Below are 20,333 nucleotides of genomic sequence, written 5' to 3'. Positions count from 1 at the left end.
GGCGTGCATCCGGCCCTCTCACACATGTGTATGTCTGGTATGGTTGCCTGCTCTGATGTCACAGTTTCATTTGGACAAAAATTGCGATGCTGTGAAGAAGTCTGTCTTTCAGTAATGAGGGGAGCTGAGGCCTAGATATCCCGTAGAAATAGGGCATCACTTCGTTGCAGGAAAGTGTGCAGGAGGTAGGAGGAGGATCGGCTCGGCTGTGTTTCGTGCCATGCAGTTTATTGTTAGTGGTAGATTAGGTTTTAGTCAATACTTAGACATGGCATCCCTCAGGCAAAGAGACGATGTCAAACTCCATGATTTCCTATGTAAAAATGAGCTGGAGTGCTCTTGTCTGTCACCCTGAATTTTCCTATTTTTGTCCATCCGCTATACAGGCTGTAAGATCTCTTCTTCTTCAGTTAGGTATTTATTCAGTATAAATAAATGTCTCATTGCAGCTCTTGTGGAAGACAGCTGGAGACTGTAGCAAGCCACATCGCAGAGTGAGCCCCAATCCCCTGACACACCTGCAAGAGGTAGAACTCCACATGGCAAAGAGGCATTTGCCGCAGGCACACCACCGGACTACACTGGCAAGACACTTCAGCAGCTTGCAGGAAGCTGTTTCATCCCAGTCAGACAACTCAGCCACAAAGGTGCGGAGCAGCGACTGTATTTACATATTGCTGTTATACATGGTTATGTTTAAATTTAACCAGGTGTATTAGGATGACCACTGTATCTTTATGGATGCCCAGTGTGTGTGTAACTTCACTGTGTGCAGCTTTCCTGGATCCCTTGTATTTTAAAGCTGCCAGCTCAGCATGAGCAAGTTGCTCACTTTGTAATCTCTGGGTCATGGGTTTATCATGTGCTTTATCTGCACTTTTCTTACGGGGTTTTTGCAGCTTCTTTGTGGTGTTTTGGAAACAAAGCAAGGGATCCCATGATGAAGTTACCTTGATTTCACAGCATTTTGCTATGAAATCAGAATAGTTTAAGGTCAGAAGACGTTATAGCGGAGGGAGTAATTCATTCAGCGTTATGAGGTGCACCCTACTCTGTCTTCAAGACACTCTGGAAAAATGTTAGGAAAAAAAACAACCACTGATACTGTTTATTGGTCTCTACTAAACTAAGAAACTATTTAATCAAACCAGAATTGTTTATAAAGATGAAATTGACCCAAAATGCTACTGAAAAGATGGATATTACCATGCTCAAGGCAGAGGAATAAACATCAGGAGTCTTTTCATCCTCAACTCTGCCACCAGTTCGTTTACTTCGATTGATTACTTTCAGTTTTCCAGTTTGTAAAATGGAGAGGCTAGTAACTGTTTAGGACTGGAATTGTCCTTGTAAGGGGCTTTGAGGCTCTGAACATGCAAAATACTGCTATCTGGGGCTTGTACCTGCTGAGCCTCTTACCTCTCATGCGTTTTGAGGCAAGAGTTTAGTTTGCCATGTTCTGAACAAGATGCAAGTTAAGCTGAAGTCACCATGATCTCAGAAGCCAAGACTAAACAGATAGGTGTTTTGTCTAGTCTAAGGGGACTATCTTCACATAGCAATTCTTAAAATTGCTTTTTCATAGTATCATGTGCCCCTTGTGTGACTTTTTGGGGCCAAGGAAGTTCAATATCTTCAAGAGCCTAAATACAGAAGTTCACTTGTAATCTTAGTGCTTCGTGTCTGGCTAAAATAGCCAGTGTGAAAGCTCTGCAAGGTAGTCATCCTGTTTAAGGTGACTGTGGATGGTCTCACCGACCACATAAATCTTGAAATATATTTTTGAGATGTGAATGTTTAAATGCATTTGCCATATGTTCTCAGTTATGCTTTCTATAAATGATGAAGGAATGATGTGCAGTGCTGAAGTTATTCCTGTTTACATCCGTGTAGCTGAGAGTAGAATGTGCCAAAGGCTTTTCCTAGCAAAATTCTCCTGGGAAATGATTAGTAGAGTCTTATGCCTAAAGTTGGTAGACATCCAACAAGACTTCACATGGTATTTCTGGACATGGTCCAAGAAAAGAATGATCCAAACAAGACCAGTTGCTGATGAAAGAAGATCAGAGTTAAGTAGTCAATGTCTATGTGACTGCGTGATATGTGTATGTATTGCATAGTATATATCCAAATATTTATATTCTATATTTAAGTTTGCTTTGGTATTAGTTCTTTCCCCTTTTCATATGGATAAGGGTAGCTGATGAAACAACACAGTTGTTTTCACAGAAACATCAAGATAATGGAAGGTCAAAATGAAAGAAAAGTGAAGAAAACAACCAGGGAATTTTAAAACATTAATCTCATCAGAGCAGAGAGCAATCAGTTCTGATTTCTTCTTATGTTCACTATCAGGTTTTGCGTAAGACTAAGAAATCTATCCAGAAGCTGGAGCAAACCTTGAGTTCTTTGCTGAAGATGAAAGGTACTGTATGCAAGTATTTGCCTTGGACAGAGTGCCTGGACTTATTTTTTATTTGTTAAATAGAGACAGATAGGTATGCGGGTGAGCCCATTAAAGCGTTAGAGCCCACTGTGCCTTTAGTTGTAGCAGATAGCAAGGGATAGCACAAAGATCTGTCGACCCATTCAGCACTGCATCTCAGAAATCCCCCTCTGACTCTCAGTTGTTCCTACCCTCTTCCCAGCCTAGGTGAAGGAAGGAAACAAGTAATTCCTGCTATCCCATGGCAGCAGGCAGTTTAGGCAGAGTGCCCTTGTCATCCTGCTGCCAGTTCATCCCCAGCAGGTGTGGGGCTGGTGTGGGTCCCCAGGCTGCAAGCTTAGGCTCCCACTGTGCTCCTCCCGGCCGCAGCGGCGTGGCGCAGTGTGAGCCACAGCCATGTACGAGCACTCAGCGTTGCGAGTCAAACACAGCCAGAGCCTAAACTTCAGAACAGCAGGCTTTGGTGTGAGGTCAAGGAGAAGGACAGAGGAGCTGTTGAGGAGTTCCTAGTTTAGGAAATGGAAGCCTCTAGTTAAGAATTCACTCCAATAGAAACGGGTAAGAGAGATGCTGCAGTTTTGTTTTCTTTCAGATTGGCGGGTCGTCTTCATGCAATGCCTCCAATACCACCTGCGACACCGTGTGTAACGCTGGTCTAGCATGTGCTGTCAGCAGTTGAGGCAGCTCCTGCTGCAGGGCTTCGTGCCCTCGCCAAGTGCCTTCTGTTCACTGATGCTGGCCACTGCCTCCAGTGGCAGCAAGTAGGACTAGAGGCTGATGGGGTAGAGACTTCGGACATATTTTTATGTTCCTTCAAGTTTACTTTAAATTTACAAATTTACTGAATTTACTCAGATTACTGTTAGCTAGAAAAAAACATTGCTATTCATGCAACTTGCACCTCAAATAATTTGCATCAATTAAAAGTCCCAAGTCCTAGTGCTTAAAATGAACAATCTCCTCTGAACCCACACCCTTGGATAACCCATAAAAATCAGTCATAGGTAGAAGGAATAGTTTGACAGAGCAAAATTGAAGGGATTGCAAGCAGTGAGGCTGGTTGAGGAGAGTTTGGAGGGAAACTTCCCCTTTTATTCACTTGCGTATATGTACAACTCATACCACTTGTGAATCACAGGTTCGTCGTCAGGGGTTTTTACATGCAATTTGCTCATTATATGGTAATCACAAAATACTGTATTGACTAGTGCTTGCCTGGACTTTGATTTGTTGGTTTTCACCATCAGTTCTGTCAGACCAATATTAGGAAGAAGGCATTGATTCTAAATTCCTCAATGATCATAAATTCCCAATAATGCTAATTACATTGTAGAAGAGGCAGAAGTTTCTCCTTTCATATAATTTTTGCCTAATGAAAAGCTCTGGCTCGTGAAGAACCAGTTGTTGAAATTATTCTGTTTTACTGGGGCTGAGGGTGAGGGGGAAGCCAAAAGTGCCACTGATGTGACAGTAACCTTTCTGTTGACAACAGAGCCCTTCAGTCTGGAGGATGGGAACCTGTCCAGCTTGGAGGAAGTCAGGGAGGAATATGTCAAGAGGCACTTCAGCAGTCACAGGTAAGGGCTTATACCAATCAAGGAAAGATGATAATACTTTGCACTTGCTTTCATCTCAGCATCTCTGAACCTCTTTGTTACTGAATTTCCAAGCAGAGGCCTTTCATCCTGAGGAAAAGAGTTGAACACTCTAGGCACGTTGTTGGTCTCATTTCCAGTCAGTGCTTGTTATAAAATATGTATATATATATTATATATACATCAAAGACTTCTCATTCACCTGCAAAGCAAAAGGAGGAGGAGAAGGCTGGCTTGGGAATAATGGCCCTGGTCTCTGGAGTGACCACGACAAGGGCCTTATTAATCCAGTTAAGAAGTTGTTCATGTGGCTTTTTCCCCTGTGTATTCTTTCTAGCACTGCATCAGCCTCGGAAGCTGTGAGTGAGAGTTACTCTACCATCTGGTGTTTGATGCAAGAACATGAAAAACAAACAATGGAGGAGAATGGGAAGCCAGAATTTGTCCAGTCTCCACACACTTTATCCCTGGATCTGGTGGAGTTTGAACGGTGGGTGCACCCAATGTTGCCTTCAGTTTTTTAATTTGTTTGCATTAACACCATGCATCCAGTTGCTGTTGTTTGTAGAGCCCTGCTGGAGCCTGCATCTGCCTTGCAGAAGCCTTGTGCCAGCAACTTTGGCCCTGCTGGTGCTGAAGCTGAGTATCTCCCAAGTCCCTTACCTGCAATTTGCATGTGAATGGACTCCCACCATCGTAGCACCACCCAGCTCTGCAGACCTTGGGAAATCCCTGAGGATTTTCCACCCATCTTCAAGAAAGAGAAAAAAAATTCGTTCAAGTGTGTTAGTCCCTGTGTGGCCATGCTTTACAGCAGGCCAAATGCCTTGCAGAGTAAGATGCAACATACTTGCTAACAGAAGTGGTTTAAGAGGCAAGCTAAGGTGGAATAGGAGGTTATTCATCCAGAATGATGTATGTAGGTGCATGCCCCTGTGTGTTTATGGTATTAGTACCATTATCAAGTTGTATCCCTGCAATGGGGCTAGATTTTAGGAATGTAGGAATTGCTGCACCGGATGAAGTTTCAAGAGTCTAGATGTATGTGTTCTGGGGAGGTGCAGGAACCAGAGGTAGGCAGATGCTTTCCCCCACAGTGATGTTCATCCTGCATCTGATGGCATTGTTATGAGGAACTTGAACACTGTTGCCCTTTCCAGAAATAGATCCTTAGCTCCTGGCAGCTTGGAGTATTTTTTTTGTGGGATCAGAGCAGGGTAAGGCTGGATGCGACCCGAGAAGATCATATAGTCCTCAGCCTGCAGGCTGCAGAATAGTGCTGGTCTGGAAGATATCAGAAAGCATTCCTCAAAATGTCTGCAAAACGGGGAGGGAGGAAGAGAACCTAAACACTTACATGTGTTACACTTATAGCTAGTGGGTGTGAGTCTGTAACCCCTTTTAGGATCACCTCCTGAGTGCCTCGTGCAGGATCTAAAAATCCAAGACCATTGTCCTTATGTCAGTGGTCCATGTATTTTAATCTGGGATTGTAATGGTAAGATTACTGGTGGGTTCTTTTCAAAGTTATTGATATCTTAAGACTGAGTACATTATTCATCACATTCTTCCCCTTGCTGTCAAACAGCACTATCGGAGGTACTTAGGGGTCATGGATGCTTTTTCAAAAGGATAAATGATCATTTCATTGTGAAGATTTGAGAAACAGATGGATGTCTAATCTATCCTGTGCCATCAAGCAGAGTCTATTTTACCCTAACCGTTCCAGAGTTAAGAATATGCAGTGCAGGAGAATCCACAGCTGCAGCTGGCATCTTCTTCCACAGCGTCACCGCCATAAACAAAAACTTCTGAGGTTCCTTCTTCTCTTTTGCTTTGAAATGGTGTTTATTTATAAAATTCCCTTGAATTACCGAGTTTTTCGTCAAAATGAGACTGCAGCTGTGCCAGCAGATGGCACCAGCCTCCTGCTACTGTTCCTGCTTCTGCTCCTGGGAGACTCGGAGGTATCATTTACAAAACCTTGAAATGTGCTGAATCAAGATTTTTCTGGAGGAAGTAAACACTACTTCATCAAAGACTGCACGACAGAGCTGTAAACACCTGACTTTTCCCTTCTTCACTGACAGGGTAGACCAGGGCCTGTCCTGTGTATGGGCTCTGGCACTTATCCTACAGTCTTATGGCAGACTGCGGTTAGTTGATAGCTAATTCTCCTCAAAAAAATGATCTTTTATAACACGCATAAAACAATAGGGACTCCAGCAAAGAAAAGAACAGACTTTTGGTGATCGTCTAATTGCATTATTTAGGCACATCAGAAATGCTTCAAGCTTCAATGGACAGACTTTTTTAACATGTCCAGCAGCAGGAGCTACAGTGGCAGGACTACACAGTACTCTATCCAGTGAAAATGTGGTTGTCTTCTTCCAGCTGGGAAGGAAATGGTTGAGTCGTGGTTCAAGTTTAATTTCTTTAGCAAAGCAGTCTAAATGGTGATTCATATTCCTCTGTTTGAGAAACTCTAGATCCTTTGTTTGGAGCTGGACATCCAGAATTGTAGGTGAGCACAGTACCTTACATGAGAATACTTACTCACCTTCCAGTATTTTGTCTTCAGCAGTAGTGGAAAATACTCCAGAGTATGGAAACTGGAGTTTAACCATGTTTATGTTTGCATGCAGAATTATCTTAAGATTTTCCATATTGGTTTTCTGGAACAAATATTAAAAAAAAAAAAAAAAAAGAAAAGACTCAAGTCTTTTGAGTTACTTCCTCATGCAGTACTATTCAGTTAATCAGGAAATGTGCTCATTTGGGACATCTTCCAAGGGATCATTTTGAGCCCAAACTTAGTAACAACGACTGCTGTTTATAGAACTCTTGGTTTGTACTGCTTTTTGATCTTATTTTCATCTGAGAAGCTCTAAGCGTTTAATTAACATAGAATAACCTTCAGTGCTGATTTCCAAAGTAGACATTATTATCCCTGGTTTATCGTGCCACACAGTGCTAACAGAAGTGGGCCCATTCTGAGATTTAGTCATCAGGTTAAAATTGCGACTCTTGTGTTCCGTTACCAGTTTCACTACAGACTGCATTGAAGTCAGTCTTAGGGATGCATTTCCTCAAATGTAAAACGGAGGAAATTGGGCTCCCATGCTTATTTAAGTCAGAGCATCCAGGCCTGGGGTAGTCTCTTTCTACCTGCATGTATAGTACCTAATACATCAGGATATGACCTCAGCCAAGGCTTTTAAGTGTAGTGCAATGCCAGTAAAAGTATAAAGAGTGACTAACAGTGTAAAAGCCTCAGGATACAAAGGCAAGTAACTGAAAATTTATTAAATACCAGAATGAGGTTTGCCTGTGCAACAACTAGAGCCTGCAGCGCTTGGAGCTGCTGTGGTGAGGCAGTCCTGCTGAGGCTGTGGCTGGAGCCTGCCTTTTGCAGATGAAATCTTGGCAGAATAGAGTTGCTAAAATCTTCAAACAGCATTGGGCAACCCTCAGTAATTGTATGAAGTCTTAGAGGGGAGAGTCAGTGAACTATTTATGAATCAGAGCTACTCCCCAGACTCCTGCTGATTTACAGTAGATGGCTGCCTCACTAGTCTGCTCTTAAGAGATGCTCCCTTTCATTACAGATACCTGTATTTTTATACACACACAGTGGACTTGCTGAGAGAGCATGGAATTGTTTGCACTGAGGAGGTGCCTCTTCCTGAGGTCTCCACAGCTATTTCCCACCTCTGGCAAGAACTTTCTGAAGAAAGGAGAGGCAGCATCTTGCAGTACTGTAGCCAGAGAGATTTCCTCATGAATCCTAAGGCTGCTTGCCAAGAGCCTGCGTGCACTGAAGGTAGCGTGAGGGAGAGCCAAGGTAACGGTGAGGAAGCCAGTAGTTCCTCAGTCTCCACACCAGAGGAAGTAAGTGCTCAGTAACACACATCATCTGCCTCTGAAACTCCAGGTCTTCAGTTGCTAATTGGCTCTGCAGCTTTTAATTCGAAACATACAGTAGTTGTAATTAAGCTTTCCCAAGACCACTTGAATGCCTAAGTGGAGACAATCAGTAGTCTTTGACTAAATGTCTGCACCAAATTCTCTCTTGGTAAGATACATAGCAAACTATAGGAGTGCAGTGGGGGTAATCCTGCTAGTCTCCACTGACCTGTAGAGTTTCTGTGCTGAGTTACAGTTAAATATGCTCTAACTTGCTCCAGGGGGAGTGAGCTAGAACAAGAATTATACAGTTACTGTGCTCTGCAAACTCTCCAAGGAGCGCAGATGAGCTAAATCCAGAAGGAATACCCGGTTTGCCAAAGCCTGCCATGTTTGGGTTGAGTGGGTTTTTTCATCAAAACACTTGGTAGTGAAGAGAAAGTGTTTGTAGACCAGTTCCAGTGGTACAAGGCTAATGACTGCCTGTGCCATGCACCTCTGCAGAGCCAAGAAGTCAGTAACTGAGTAGACCAGGGCATTTGTTAAAAAAGAGGTGAAATAGCAGCCAACTTTATGTTAACTGTTCCTGGAGCACTGATTAAGCAACTAGTTGCTCCAAGATGTGTGTAATTTTATTAGGTGCAAGGGAGGGATGGGTATCCACCTTTAGCATGTAAGTAATTGCATTGACAAGTTCTTTTCGAGTGTCAGGACACAACTCATATTCCTGACCTCCTTAGGAAATGTCGTGGGGATGTTCCATGTACAGTACTTTCTGGCACAGAAAATGTGTGAACTGCATTATGGCTGAATGAACTAATGAGCTTATCAGTCTGTCACAGGGAGCATCCTAACTCCTTCGTAAGCCAGGTCGCATGCTGGAATCAGATGTGGGGAGACTGGCTGGTACAGCTGAGATCTCTAGCGATAACCAGCAGCCCACAGTCAAGTCTCTAAAGCGCTGATAAAATTAATGCTTTTAATTGATTTTTTGGGAGATGTCATGTTAAGTCTAATTCCTAGAGGTTGAGGAACAGACCTAAGGGAATGGATTAACCTTGAGTTCCTAGTCATGAAATACAGTTATTCCATATTATTCCCGTCTCCACAAAACGCTCTTGGTTTACTCTAGCCATGAACATACCTGTTAAATTGAAAGAAAGACTATAATGCTTTTAAAGACTTCGTTATTAAAAATTATGCCCTAGATAAAACTTTTAGGTGACTGAGTATGTTGACATCTGAGGCGTTTTCTCTGATAGGTAATGTTTGAAGATGCGTTTGATGTTACTGCTGGTTTCCTTGACAGAGACGAGACTCAGGGAATGTCTAGTCAGAGGTAAATTACAAACTCACCCCTTTTGCTAGACCGAGTAAGTTAATAGCCCACTGTCAATACTCCACGGCAAGTTTGCAGTGGAGTAGTAAGGCAATAGCCTAGCTTCCTTTTTTCTGCCTAATTTTTAGTAAATAGCAGCCTCTAGCAATTCTGCTCACAATAATACTGTCTCTTAAGGTGCAAAAGTGAAATGATTAATAGGCATTTACAGCAGAATCAGTAAGAATCACTTATTAAGAGCACCCCGTCACTTCAGGGTAACTGGGGTCCTTCTGATTTTCTTCACCACTCTGCATAGCTTTCCATCTTTTCAAATTACAATAGTTGTAATGTCTTCCTTTTCTTTCTCTCACTTACCAGGTCTATGAGGACCATAAGGCATTCCCATGATAAGTCAGCTAATCATAAACTGTACTGTCATTTAATGAGACAAAAATGATCATTTTTTAACATTGCCTCACCTTTTTCAAGTACCCTAATTCAGTCACATGGAGGTGATCAAGCTCAAGTGTGGTTGACCTGAACAGTAACATCAAAGAAGCACAAGACCTGACCTATTAAATAATAACATTTCTTTCCTCTGCAGGTCAGATGAGTTACCTGAAAGAGAACGTCAGATACAAAGCTGGCATTGCCTTTGATTTTTCCCAGTAGACCAAAGAAAGAAAAGGGTTGCTTTCCTCAAGAGGAAAATCACATTATGACTCATCTTTTATGCATTCTTGCTACTTAGTCTTCATTAGGATTGTTTGTATTTGCAAATAGTGTTTTTAATCTGTTTTTTTAAATCCCATTTTCTACTTATTTTTCCACATTTAGAGAGTTCTTTAGTGTGAATCTCTTTCTGTGTTTCACTACCATACCACCTTGCACTTGCAGAACAGAATGAATGGAAATAAGATTGTTTTGGCTGTTGATCAGAATATACTTGAATACATAATAAAGCTTAAAACATAATGTACCCATTAAGTAACATTTACTAGGTCACAATTGCTGTTTGCTTTTAAAATAAGATTAAGTATTCCTTAATATTGCAATGTATTGCCATCATCTTTGCAATCTGTTCTAGGTCCCAAATAGATTAGTATTTCAGTATTTATCGTGTTCCCTTTCCTCCCTATCACTCTGTGCCTTGTAATTCTGGACAGAGGCGTGATGGCAGAACTTTGTAAAATCCCAGGGAGAATATAGAGGTGAGGTCCAAAATTAATATCTTTTTGCCAAAGTTACCTGTTACCTGAGTACAAACCTGCCAATGATAGCTAATATGTCATTTCATGACCACAATACTGCATTCACTCAAAAACTTCAAAAAGAAGTCAAAGCTGTTCTCTGAACAACCCTACAAAATACACTACCAAATAACCATTGTTGCTCTCTGTTATAATGGATATCTACTTTTCCCCCAAAACAGTGTTACTATAGCTGGCATGTATCAGTGGATCTCTTCGTTGTGATACTGGTTTCTTGTATCGCTGTTCTCCGTTCTTGCATATCTTCCTTGCATTTGTTAGACAATATCTCGTCAATATGTCCACCTCCACTCCTCCCTGTCTTGCTTGGCTATTGTCTTTAATATCAGAATCATCTTGAAAACAATTTGAATCTTTTTTTAATTTATAAGTAAAATGTGGAGGAAATAAAGTAAGTAGGAGGAGAACTGAAGAAACAGGAAATTACATATAGTATCTGGTTCCATTTTCAGTTCAGCATTTGCAAGCTGCACTTCTGAAAATCCAGAGGAACACCACAGACTCTATCTGCAGATCACTGACTTCCTAAAAAGCCTCTTCTTTGCTAATACCCAGTTTTGCCAGGTAAGCTTTGCCAAAGGGTTCCTTATAGAAGGAGCAGTTTATTTCTGTCATTGTCAGAAAGGGATTTCTGTTTTCTGTGCTTCTGATCATATTGTCTGGAATCGTTACTAATAAGAACTTGGGGTTCATCACTTCTGATGTATCATTCCAAAAGGTCAGTAGGATTGCCTTTGTAAGAGGCAAAGTGTGAGGGGTTGTTATTGCTTAGAATATTATTCAAAATGGCAAATGACATGAGGAATTTAATTTTTTTTTTAATTGTTTGCATGAAAGTTCCTTGTGGAAAAGCTTGAGTGATCTCATCTGGGCAGGCAAAGCTCACTTCACAGTTCTCCATTAACACCCAGCTGCTCCATTCTGAGCTCAGTAGGATCACCTTCTGCTTGTCTGGGTGCCAGGTTCCCTACCCTGAGCCCTAAGGCTGGCAGGCCTTAGGAGTAGGGTATTCATGTTCTTGAAAGAGCTGATAAACAGCTGCTGAGCTGCCTCTTAAACTTAGCCTACTGTTGCAAGTTTGCTGAGCCAGAAGTCATTGTGTTTGTAGTGTCCTTCCTCCCCTTCTTGCCCTCCTGCTAAGGAGGCGGCTCAGAGCTTATACGTGGGTGGAGGATCGAAAAGGAGATACTCCTCAGCCAGAGCATGCTTGTTTGGGCTCAGAATCAATTGTACCTCCACAGTAGCCACTGTTTTGCTATTTTCTATCACCTAGCTTCCACCCAGCCTCTGTTACTTGAGCAGATGCTCCTTTGAAGGAAATAGGCTGTGATGAGGGGTAATTGGGACAGAAAACAAAGCAGAAACTAGGGTTGCACCACTAGCTGAATCTATCACATAGTGACTGCTGCATGCTATTTGGTTCCCCCATCTCAAGGAGATGGTAGCACTGGAGGAGGTGCAGAGAATGGCAGCCAGCACAGCAAAAGGCATTGAACAGGAGCTGCTAGAGTAGGACTCTTCCACAAAAAAGACTGAGGGGTACCATGAGAGAATTTTGATCCGAGATGGTGTGGATTTGGTACATATAATGATTATTCCTTGTGTCTAACACCAGAAGACCTAGAAAGCACTCAATGAAATGAACAAACAACATATTAAAAAATACTTGCACGTGCAGATTACCAGGTTTAGCTCCTGGGACATCAGTCCATTGACAATCACTAAATCTGAAGGTCCAGATACAATTTCCAGCTTAGAATGTCCTCACAGCACAGTTTGCCATAACGTGGGAACATATATTGTGGAACAGAGCACACTGCATGCACGATTCTTGCACTTTTTGTTCAAACATCCACTCCTGGCTGTTGTCAGAGTCCAGGCACTGATCTACACAGCCCTTTGGTCTGTGAATAGCTATATGCTTCATAAGAGCAGAGCTCTTCCTGTATTTATGTAAAGGACCATGAACTGAGCACACCTAGAAAAGAAAGAAAAGCTTTAGGCAAGATAGAGTATTTTCCAGTTTAAAATTTCTTTTGTGAACGTCATGCCTGGCAGCATTAGGTGGTCCCATTTTGTCCTTCTGCTTGGTGCTCCATTGTTATATGTGAGCCCAAGTCCATCTCATAGCTCCCAGATGAGGTGGTATGAGAAGAGGTAGTGCCTCTTTCGATCTTTAAAGAAGAACATTTGAAATAAGATGAGGAGAATGAGAATGATGGGAAGACAGGCAGCAAAAGAAGCTGAAGTGCAAATGGGCAGTTGACTGAGGTCTCTAGATCCAAAAGGAAATAAAAGGCTGCATGCACTTCTTTTATGCAGGAACTTTGAGTTGTCTGTGATAAGACAATAAAAAGGGAGTTTAAGCAGAAATCACCCAGGCTAGAGAGTACTGATCATGTGAAGGTCGCAATCTGTTTTGATTTAGATAACTGCAGTACAGCACATCTAAAGAGTCCTGCCAAGAGGCAAAAAAAAAAAATACAACTGACAAGAATTTTTTGTTTTGAGAGCAGAAATTGAGCTCCATCTCAAAGCAAACAGATTGAGGCAGTTATGGAAGTCATCGCAGAGCGGGGCTAGGAGATGTTCCAGGTAGCTTGAAACACACTAACTCAGGCAGCAGCAGCAGAGAGCTCAATATAGGCTACACACCTTACCCCAGAAATTGGGCTACTGAGAGCATCAGAGACTCCTGGACTTGACAGGGAAAGGAGCCCTTCCTGCTTACCTTGTGGCGTGACCGAACCCCTACAGACCTTTCCCCTTCCCTTGATGTAGCACCTGTGCCGGTGCTACACTAGCCCAGGAGTTTGGGCAGCGCTGGGATAAATTATCCCAAGGATAAAGTGATGTCCTGGTGCACTATGCACACACCTTGTAGAAGATACAGAGGTGGGTAGCAGGTACAGTACCAAGGTGAGGCATGCCATGTGCACCCAACTGAAATATAAAAGGCAGCGTATGGTCTACTTTCATCTACAGACCTGATGAGGTGACGGGTTTTATTGCTGGTCATTACATGCCAGTGCTGTTACACGATTTCTGGTTAACTGTCCAGGTACAAAGTACTGTTGTTGGATTGTGTATATTCACCGTTGCATAGTCACAGATCCACTGAATGCCCTTGAGAGCCCTGGCTCTGAAGGCTGCCAAGGCATGCACCCCACTGGTATGAAATGCTTGAGAAAGACCCACACAAGAGGAGGGAGGAAATCATTTGGACAAGAAAAGGGAGTGCTCTTAAAAGGGCAGTGATACAAAAATGAGAACAGGAGCATGGAAGCTACATGGTAGAGAAATATTTCTGAGCATGAGATTAGTTAAGCAATCTTGTCATTTTTCAAGAGCTGTTGTCTTAAGGCCACATCATAAGAGATGCTTAGCAGCAAAGGCAGTAAAGAATTAATTTAGACTGAGGTCCAAAGGTTTTACAATATCTAAGTGAAAGTCAGTGGGGTTTTTTCTAAATAGCACTGAGCACCTTTGCATCTTCAAAGACATACTTTCTTTTAAAATTACAGATTTTAGATGAGTCACTTGACAAGTGAGATTTGGTGCTCCTTAAGCTATATATTTTTTAAACAGCACCTATTTTTAAAAGCAGTCTTGCCCTAAAGAGTCTTGCCTCAATGCAGAAAGTGGACTAGATGGATGGCAGGCATGAACACTTTCATCTCCTAGACTTTGATTTCTCAAGAGCTGCTTATTCTCTGTAAGTTAGCGAAAGAGAAGACCCATTTCCTTCTGTTGCTAAAAGAGCAGCAAAGCCTGAAGTCAGTAGAAGTTAAGGGCTCAAGGAAGCTCTCATATCTTCAGAGCCCATTATGTGACCTGCTTGCTACCACAGTCAGTAAAACCTGTCCAAATGATGTATATTTGAAACACAATCAACTCCTGTAGTTTTTAACCCTGCTTGGCTTTGGGGGGGCTTTCAGGAAGAAGATCTTCAGTTCGATGATGACACTGTGATGCTGAGGTGCACCGAGACCTTCGATGATGAAGATTTCTAAACAGTATCTCTGTTTGCTAACGTTTTGCCAAGCATTGCCAGATACACCAAGCATATGAAGAGCCTGCACCTCTTTCAGTGAAGCACCTGTCTGAGCAGAGTGTGGAGACACTGCGTTAAAGTGGTTTGTTGCCGTTGACTTCCCATCCCCTCAGTGCTTCTTGATATATCAGTTGAGTAATTTATACCTTTAAAAGTTCCAGGTTTTAGATATGTATAAAATCTTAAGAAATACTCTTGTCTTTTGCTTTTTAATGTTTAACCCCATTTCACAAGGAAACTGAGGCATGTACAGTTAGGTGACCTTGCCTAGCATAAGCTGTGGAAGAGCTGCAGAGAGGTCACATCAGTGACAACCTGCACACCTCCATAGGATGCAGATCTCAAACTGCAACCTGCAAAAATCACCAAGTGTCCTGCACCCTGGCAGTGATTGTACTTTTCCTGTACAATTTTTCAGCTCAGACTGACAAGGAAAGAGGGATTTTCTCACAGAGAGTGAGATGAGGCTCTTCTGTCTCTTTATGAGGACAACAGCAGTGGCCAGCCACTCCCAAATTGTCCAGAGAAGTGCAGGCACAGTAATACACTTTGGATTATTTACTTTTGCAAAGGGAGTAAAGCTGAGTGAGCAGCCCTGTGCTTTTCTGCCACATCTCATTCTTTGATGAGTAGTGTTGCTCAGATAGTGTCTCGGAATTAAAAATGCTGCGAAGATGAATAAAATCCTTCGTATCTCTTCAGTTATCATTAGAGGCGCTCTGTGGACTTGAACAAATGGTGTTCTGACAATAGTTATGCTGAGGTCATGCTAACAGCCATGGCAAACAGAAAGGCTAGAAGTTTTATTTTAAAATCTGAGGCTGGTATGCCCAGGTATCCATCAGTCTTCAGCAGCCAAGATTTTAGGGTGAATCCAAGAGGGCTGGGCTGTGGCCCAACACTGGCTTGGTGCGTAAGAGCATAATACATGCAGCTGTATTCAAGCAAACACATGTGGAGACTAGTACTGAAGTACAAGGGGAGAACAATTCCTCCAGAGCACCTTCTTGTCCCTGTGGTTGAGGCTGTGGTAGCACTCCCAGCTGGATGTTTGCCATGCTGCTGTGTTTGGAAGTGGGCCTGGAGGGGTCCTAATTGCAGGTCCTGTTTTGGTTTAAGAGCCCCTGATTTCTCCAGGGTACAGCCTTGCCTTTCCCTCGCCTTTCTAGTGTGCTTCATGTGTACAGGCTATCATTGCTTTGAGACTATAAGCAGTGCTGGCTCTCCCTCCTCCTTCTCTCCCTCTCATTCCAAAATGCCAAGCATGTGCATCCCCTGGGCATCCCCTGCCCCTTTGGGACACGTGCTGATGGAAATACATGTACAGACTTTGCAGGGGATCCAAGGTCAAATCATTCTTTCCTTTAACTAGTCCAAGATACATACATACCTACAGTAATAAACGTTTGCATTAAGTGTTCTGCCTGTGTTTTCTCATCATTGTGTAGTTTTGACAGGGGGAAATAGGTTGTTTTTTCACAGTGTTGAGGCTACTTTTTCTATAAGCTTTTAGCTGTAGAAGTCTTACAGATTTCTCTCATCTCCAGTTCCATTTGCCAAACAACATTTGGTCAGTTTTGTTACACTAATGATTCTTTCACCATGTCTTTCTTAATTACTGCATCAGCTGAGGTCAAACTTGGCAATACTGACATCTACCGTAGGACAGCCGTGGGAGTAGATGATGTTCAAGGGTTAACAACCTTTTCTTATTAGCCTTTCATCCCCACCCTTTTGAAGGACAGGACAGGACAAAAGTTAAACAGCTGAATATTTATTTTTCAAATGACTTTGAGCCTACCACCTACCAGAGAAGACAGTTTTGAATGGACACCACGCACTAGGTAGATGCATTCTCTTGATCATCACACGTCAGAGCTTCTGTTGCTTTGCCTGAAACATCGATGTGAAACAACAGGTATGTTCAGGTACTGTGAAAATAACAACTCCTCCGGATGGTAGTAAGCTTTGTGGGAAGTGTTACGGCATTAAGGAGAAGATGACGAGCACGTTGCTTTGGTTCCTCCTGTCACACGGTGCTAGTTTACAAGAGCACAGGCCAGCATGTAACATGGGAAGGCAGTTTCCTCTCCTGCAGAGCCAACACTACACAGACAATAGCTGTTCTGCCCTGGCGCGCGTGAGGTCTGCTCTGCCTTGGCAGGGAAGCGCCCTTAAATCCTGGGCGCGTTACTGCTACGTGTGCGTGGGTGGTTGGTCCGGTAGAAACTTCATGAAAAAATCTGGAAAACGTAGGGTAGCAGGCCACCGGGGCAGGGTGGTGGGAAGGAGGTGGAGGAAGAAAGGCAGCAGGGAGGGAGGAGTGGGAAGCATGAACCCATCCGTTGGGAGCGTGGCCTTTGCAGGGGTTTGGGCAGACCAAGCTGAACGGGGCAGGGTGGGACCAGGTACGTTAATGACAGCCGTGCTGCAGCATGGCAGCCCTCACTGTATGACACAGTGACCATAACATAGGGCAGACCTATTGCCCAGGTCACACCTTCTTGTGAGAAAGCTGTGAAAAAGGCCACTGATTAGCTGTTCTAGAGCCAGTGCAAACAAATACCCATCGCTGGATCTCCTTGGCCAGAACAGCAGGAGCATCTGCCTGGGCTTCCCAATTAGCTGTCTGCCCCTCTGCAAAGCTGCAAGCAGGATGACCCGACACCTGGTTGAAATCAGTAAGTCTGGGTGCATTCGGGACTCGACAGCAGCACAAAGGGTAATTCAGCTGACGGGTAGCTGGCTGTTCTCCAAGCAATCCAGAACAGCCCCCAGGTGTTCAGTTCTATGCTTGAGGTTCCTCTGATTTTCATTTATTTTCATTAAGGAGCACGTAAACAGAAGCTGTGTCGCTGCAGTGCAAAGCTGAAGCTGTTTCCAAACCTCTCGGGTGGCCACACACAGCTGGGAGGAGTGGTGGCCCCGCAGCCTAACCCCTGCCTAGTTCATTTGAAAATTTGGAAGTGTCCCCTTGAGGCAAATTAAAGGTTATTTCCTAAATACACAACAAACACACCAAAGGGGAAATTTTAAAGGACATTTAGGAGCCTGAGCTTGAAAGAGGGCTGTAAACAGCTTCTGAAAAACTGCCTCTAAGCCTTAGCAACAGCAGACACAGCTGCCCCAGACCCACATGTCTGCCCCCGGGCTGTGGGATGTGCTGGGGTAGCGAAGGAGCCTCCGCTGGGCACCGGAGCCCCCCCACGCCAGAGCTGTAAAGCCAAGCCCAGCTCTGCGCCGGGGAGCTTGCGGGCCACATACAAGGTGGGGACACACAGACACAGCAGCAGGCTGGGGTGCAGGACAGTGGCATAACAGATGAGCAACGGGGAACAAAAAAGCCAGCTGAAGAACGATTTTTGCAGGAAACTTGTGCCAAATTTTTTTTTTTTTTTTTGACAGAGCTAAAGCAAATACAAACCTTTGGCACTTGACAGCATCCTAACACATCTTAGGAGGAGAAGCAAAAAGATACAACTGCAGGCTCCACAGAGCTGACACAGAGCCAGTAAAATTGCTGAGGGTTCCCCATTTGTGCTTCTCACCTCTCTTTTTCCATGTGGGGATCCCAGCCGTGGCACCAAAGGAAAAAGTCTCACACAGAAGATGGAGCATCTGAAGGCTAACTAGTACAGTAGGTTTTGGCCCTATTGCTGGGGCTTGTGTACCTCATTCATTAGCTATGTGTCCTGTTCCCATCTAAACCACTCCTCCAGCGTGGCCAGCAGCAGCCTGGCAGCTTCACTACAGGACACGGGGACAGGGTGATGTGGACTAACAACTCGGTTTCACACGCTTGCTACAGCACAAGTAAATTCAAAAGGTCTGACGGGTAAGACCATGGGTTTGCCTGCAGATCCCCTGGGAGCATAGGATGGCTCTAAATAAGCTTAAAGACATGGTCAAGGTTGTGGAGGATGAAAAAGATACCAGAGCTGAGATGCCTGGGACTAGTCATTTCTGTAAAAACTGTGATGGTGAGGGCAGAATCAGATACACTTAAATGTGCAAATAATTTTTTCCGCCAAAGACATAACAACCACAGTCTTCAACAGAGGCATTCCAACCTGCCCATAACAGCAAACTATTTGTACCACAATGTTTCCTCATTTAGGATCCGAGCTCTCACACAGTTGAACTATTCAGCCTTCATTCACTCCCAAAGCAAAAAAACCCAATACATCCCTTACCGATAAAACAAGCCACATACCACTACAGCTGCAGGACAGGACTAAAGAACAGGACTGTAACAGGCACGAGGAATAAAGGTTTTTCATTGGAACCACACAGGTTTTGTTCAGTCTTGGGGCAAGAGGGCTAAAGGGGCATCGTATTGCGGCCTTCAGCTGTCCAGTGGAGGGTACTGGGAAGATGGGATCAGACTTTACTCAGAAGGGAACAGTGACACAACAAGAGGCAACAGACACAAGGTGAAGCTTCAGAAATTCCAGTTAGACACAAGGGAAAATGCTTTTCACCATGAGGGTGGTCAGACACTGGAACAGGCTGCCCAAAGAGCCTATGGCTCTCCATTTGTAGCTCATCTGGACACAGTCCTCTGCAACCTGGTCTAACAGGACCAGCTCTGAGCAAGGGCTGGCCCAGACGACCTCCAGAGGTCCCTTCCAACTGAATTACTCTGTGATTCTTTGAATACTACTTGCCACTCACTATGGCAACCACCCTGAGAAATATCATTACACTGTACTTTTTTTTTCCCCAAAAAAATATCTAAGTGTAAATCTCAATGAAGGAAACACAAGCTTATGCTACAGCAACAATGTTATTACCACCGGTAACCGGCACCATGTGCAATCACATTATATATGGCCATATAGGTTAAGGCTGTTTCTGCTGATAATGGAAAGAAGCAGGAATCTGCAAACTGTTTTCCGGAAGTGGTTGTCACCTCACAGTCACCACACCAAACCAAACAGGTACACTGGGGGGGACACAGGACACAGCAGTAGCAGGGATGCATCAGATTGCAAGCAGAAGAGTTTTCTCCTTCATGTTTCATGATGATTCCTTCATCTTTGTTGGGTTTGGTGCCCTGGGGAAGCTGGCTCCCCTGAGACTGCTCCCAGCACCCCAGGTGGGATTAATTTCAGTGAACCTGGGTTTTTCTGTTAGGTCAAGAACCTAAGTAAGGTCTCTAGATTCTCTCTGCGGTCTAAGGTGGGAGAGGTATATACAGAAGACAATCCATCCCATTAACCTTAGACACTTACAAGAACATTCATTTGACTGACTTGAAATTATGGGAATGTGGAACGAGGTGAATCATGACCTAGAAGTGCCCACTCCTTCCCCTTGGCCAGGATGAGGTGTAAACCACAAGCTGAGAAGTGAGTGTTGCCATTACAGATCTTTAAGGTGTTGGGGATTAGCCTCAGCCCAAGGGATGCCTGAGAGTGGTACAGGGCCCACATCAGGGATGCCTTCTCCTGTGGGCCCTTGAGCAGCCGGGACAGGGGGCAGGTAAAGCCCTGCTTCAGCTAAACAGCTGCTCCTTGGGGTCCTCAAGGCTCAGTGCAAGGAAGAAACTGAATATCTTTCCCAGGCATTTCTTGGGCTTTGGTGTTCCCCAAAGAGGGATTATGTTTTTCCTAGAGGTGGGCAGGCAGGAGCAGAGAGGAGAAAAATGACTCCCTCAAGGTCACCAGTGGTGCAGGGGGCAGAGCTGGGAAGAGAAAGACCTTATCGTTCTCCTGCTCCAGCCTCTAACAGCTGCCAG

General features: G+C 43.8%; 1 protein-coding gene across 1 annotated transcript; it reads left to right on the top strand.

Moving 5' to 3' along the window:
- Positions 1-449: 449 nt before the first annotated feature.
- On the top strand, positions 450-14,552 carry STRA8 (stimulated by retinoic acid 8; the record flags this gene model as incomplete). The annotated part of the gene is made up of 8 exons (XM_010293015.1): positions 450-647; positions 2,311-2,425; positions 3,939-4,023; positions 4,379-4,531; positions 7,650-7,932; positions 9,210-9,286; positions 10,992-11,103; positions 14,478-14,552. Coding segments are annotated over 8 exons (1,098 nt in total), but the record flags the coding sequence as incomplete, so codon positions are not given.
- Between the last annotated feature and the right edge of the window lie 5,781 nt (positions 14,553-20,333).

The sequence above is a fragment of the Phaethon lepturus genome, unplaced genomic scaffold, assembly GCF_000687285.1.
Source record: "Phaethon lepturus isolate BGI_N335 unplaced genomic scaffold, ASM68728v1 scaffold10428, whole genome shotgun sequence".
Classification (NCBI taxonomy): Eukaryota; Metazoa; Chordata; class Aves; order Phaethontiformes; family Phaethontidae; genus Phaethon; species Phaethon lepturus.
Note: the sequence above shows the minus strand (reverse complement) of the source record. Positions and strands in the feature narration are given on the sequence as shown.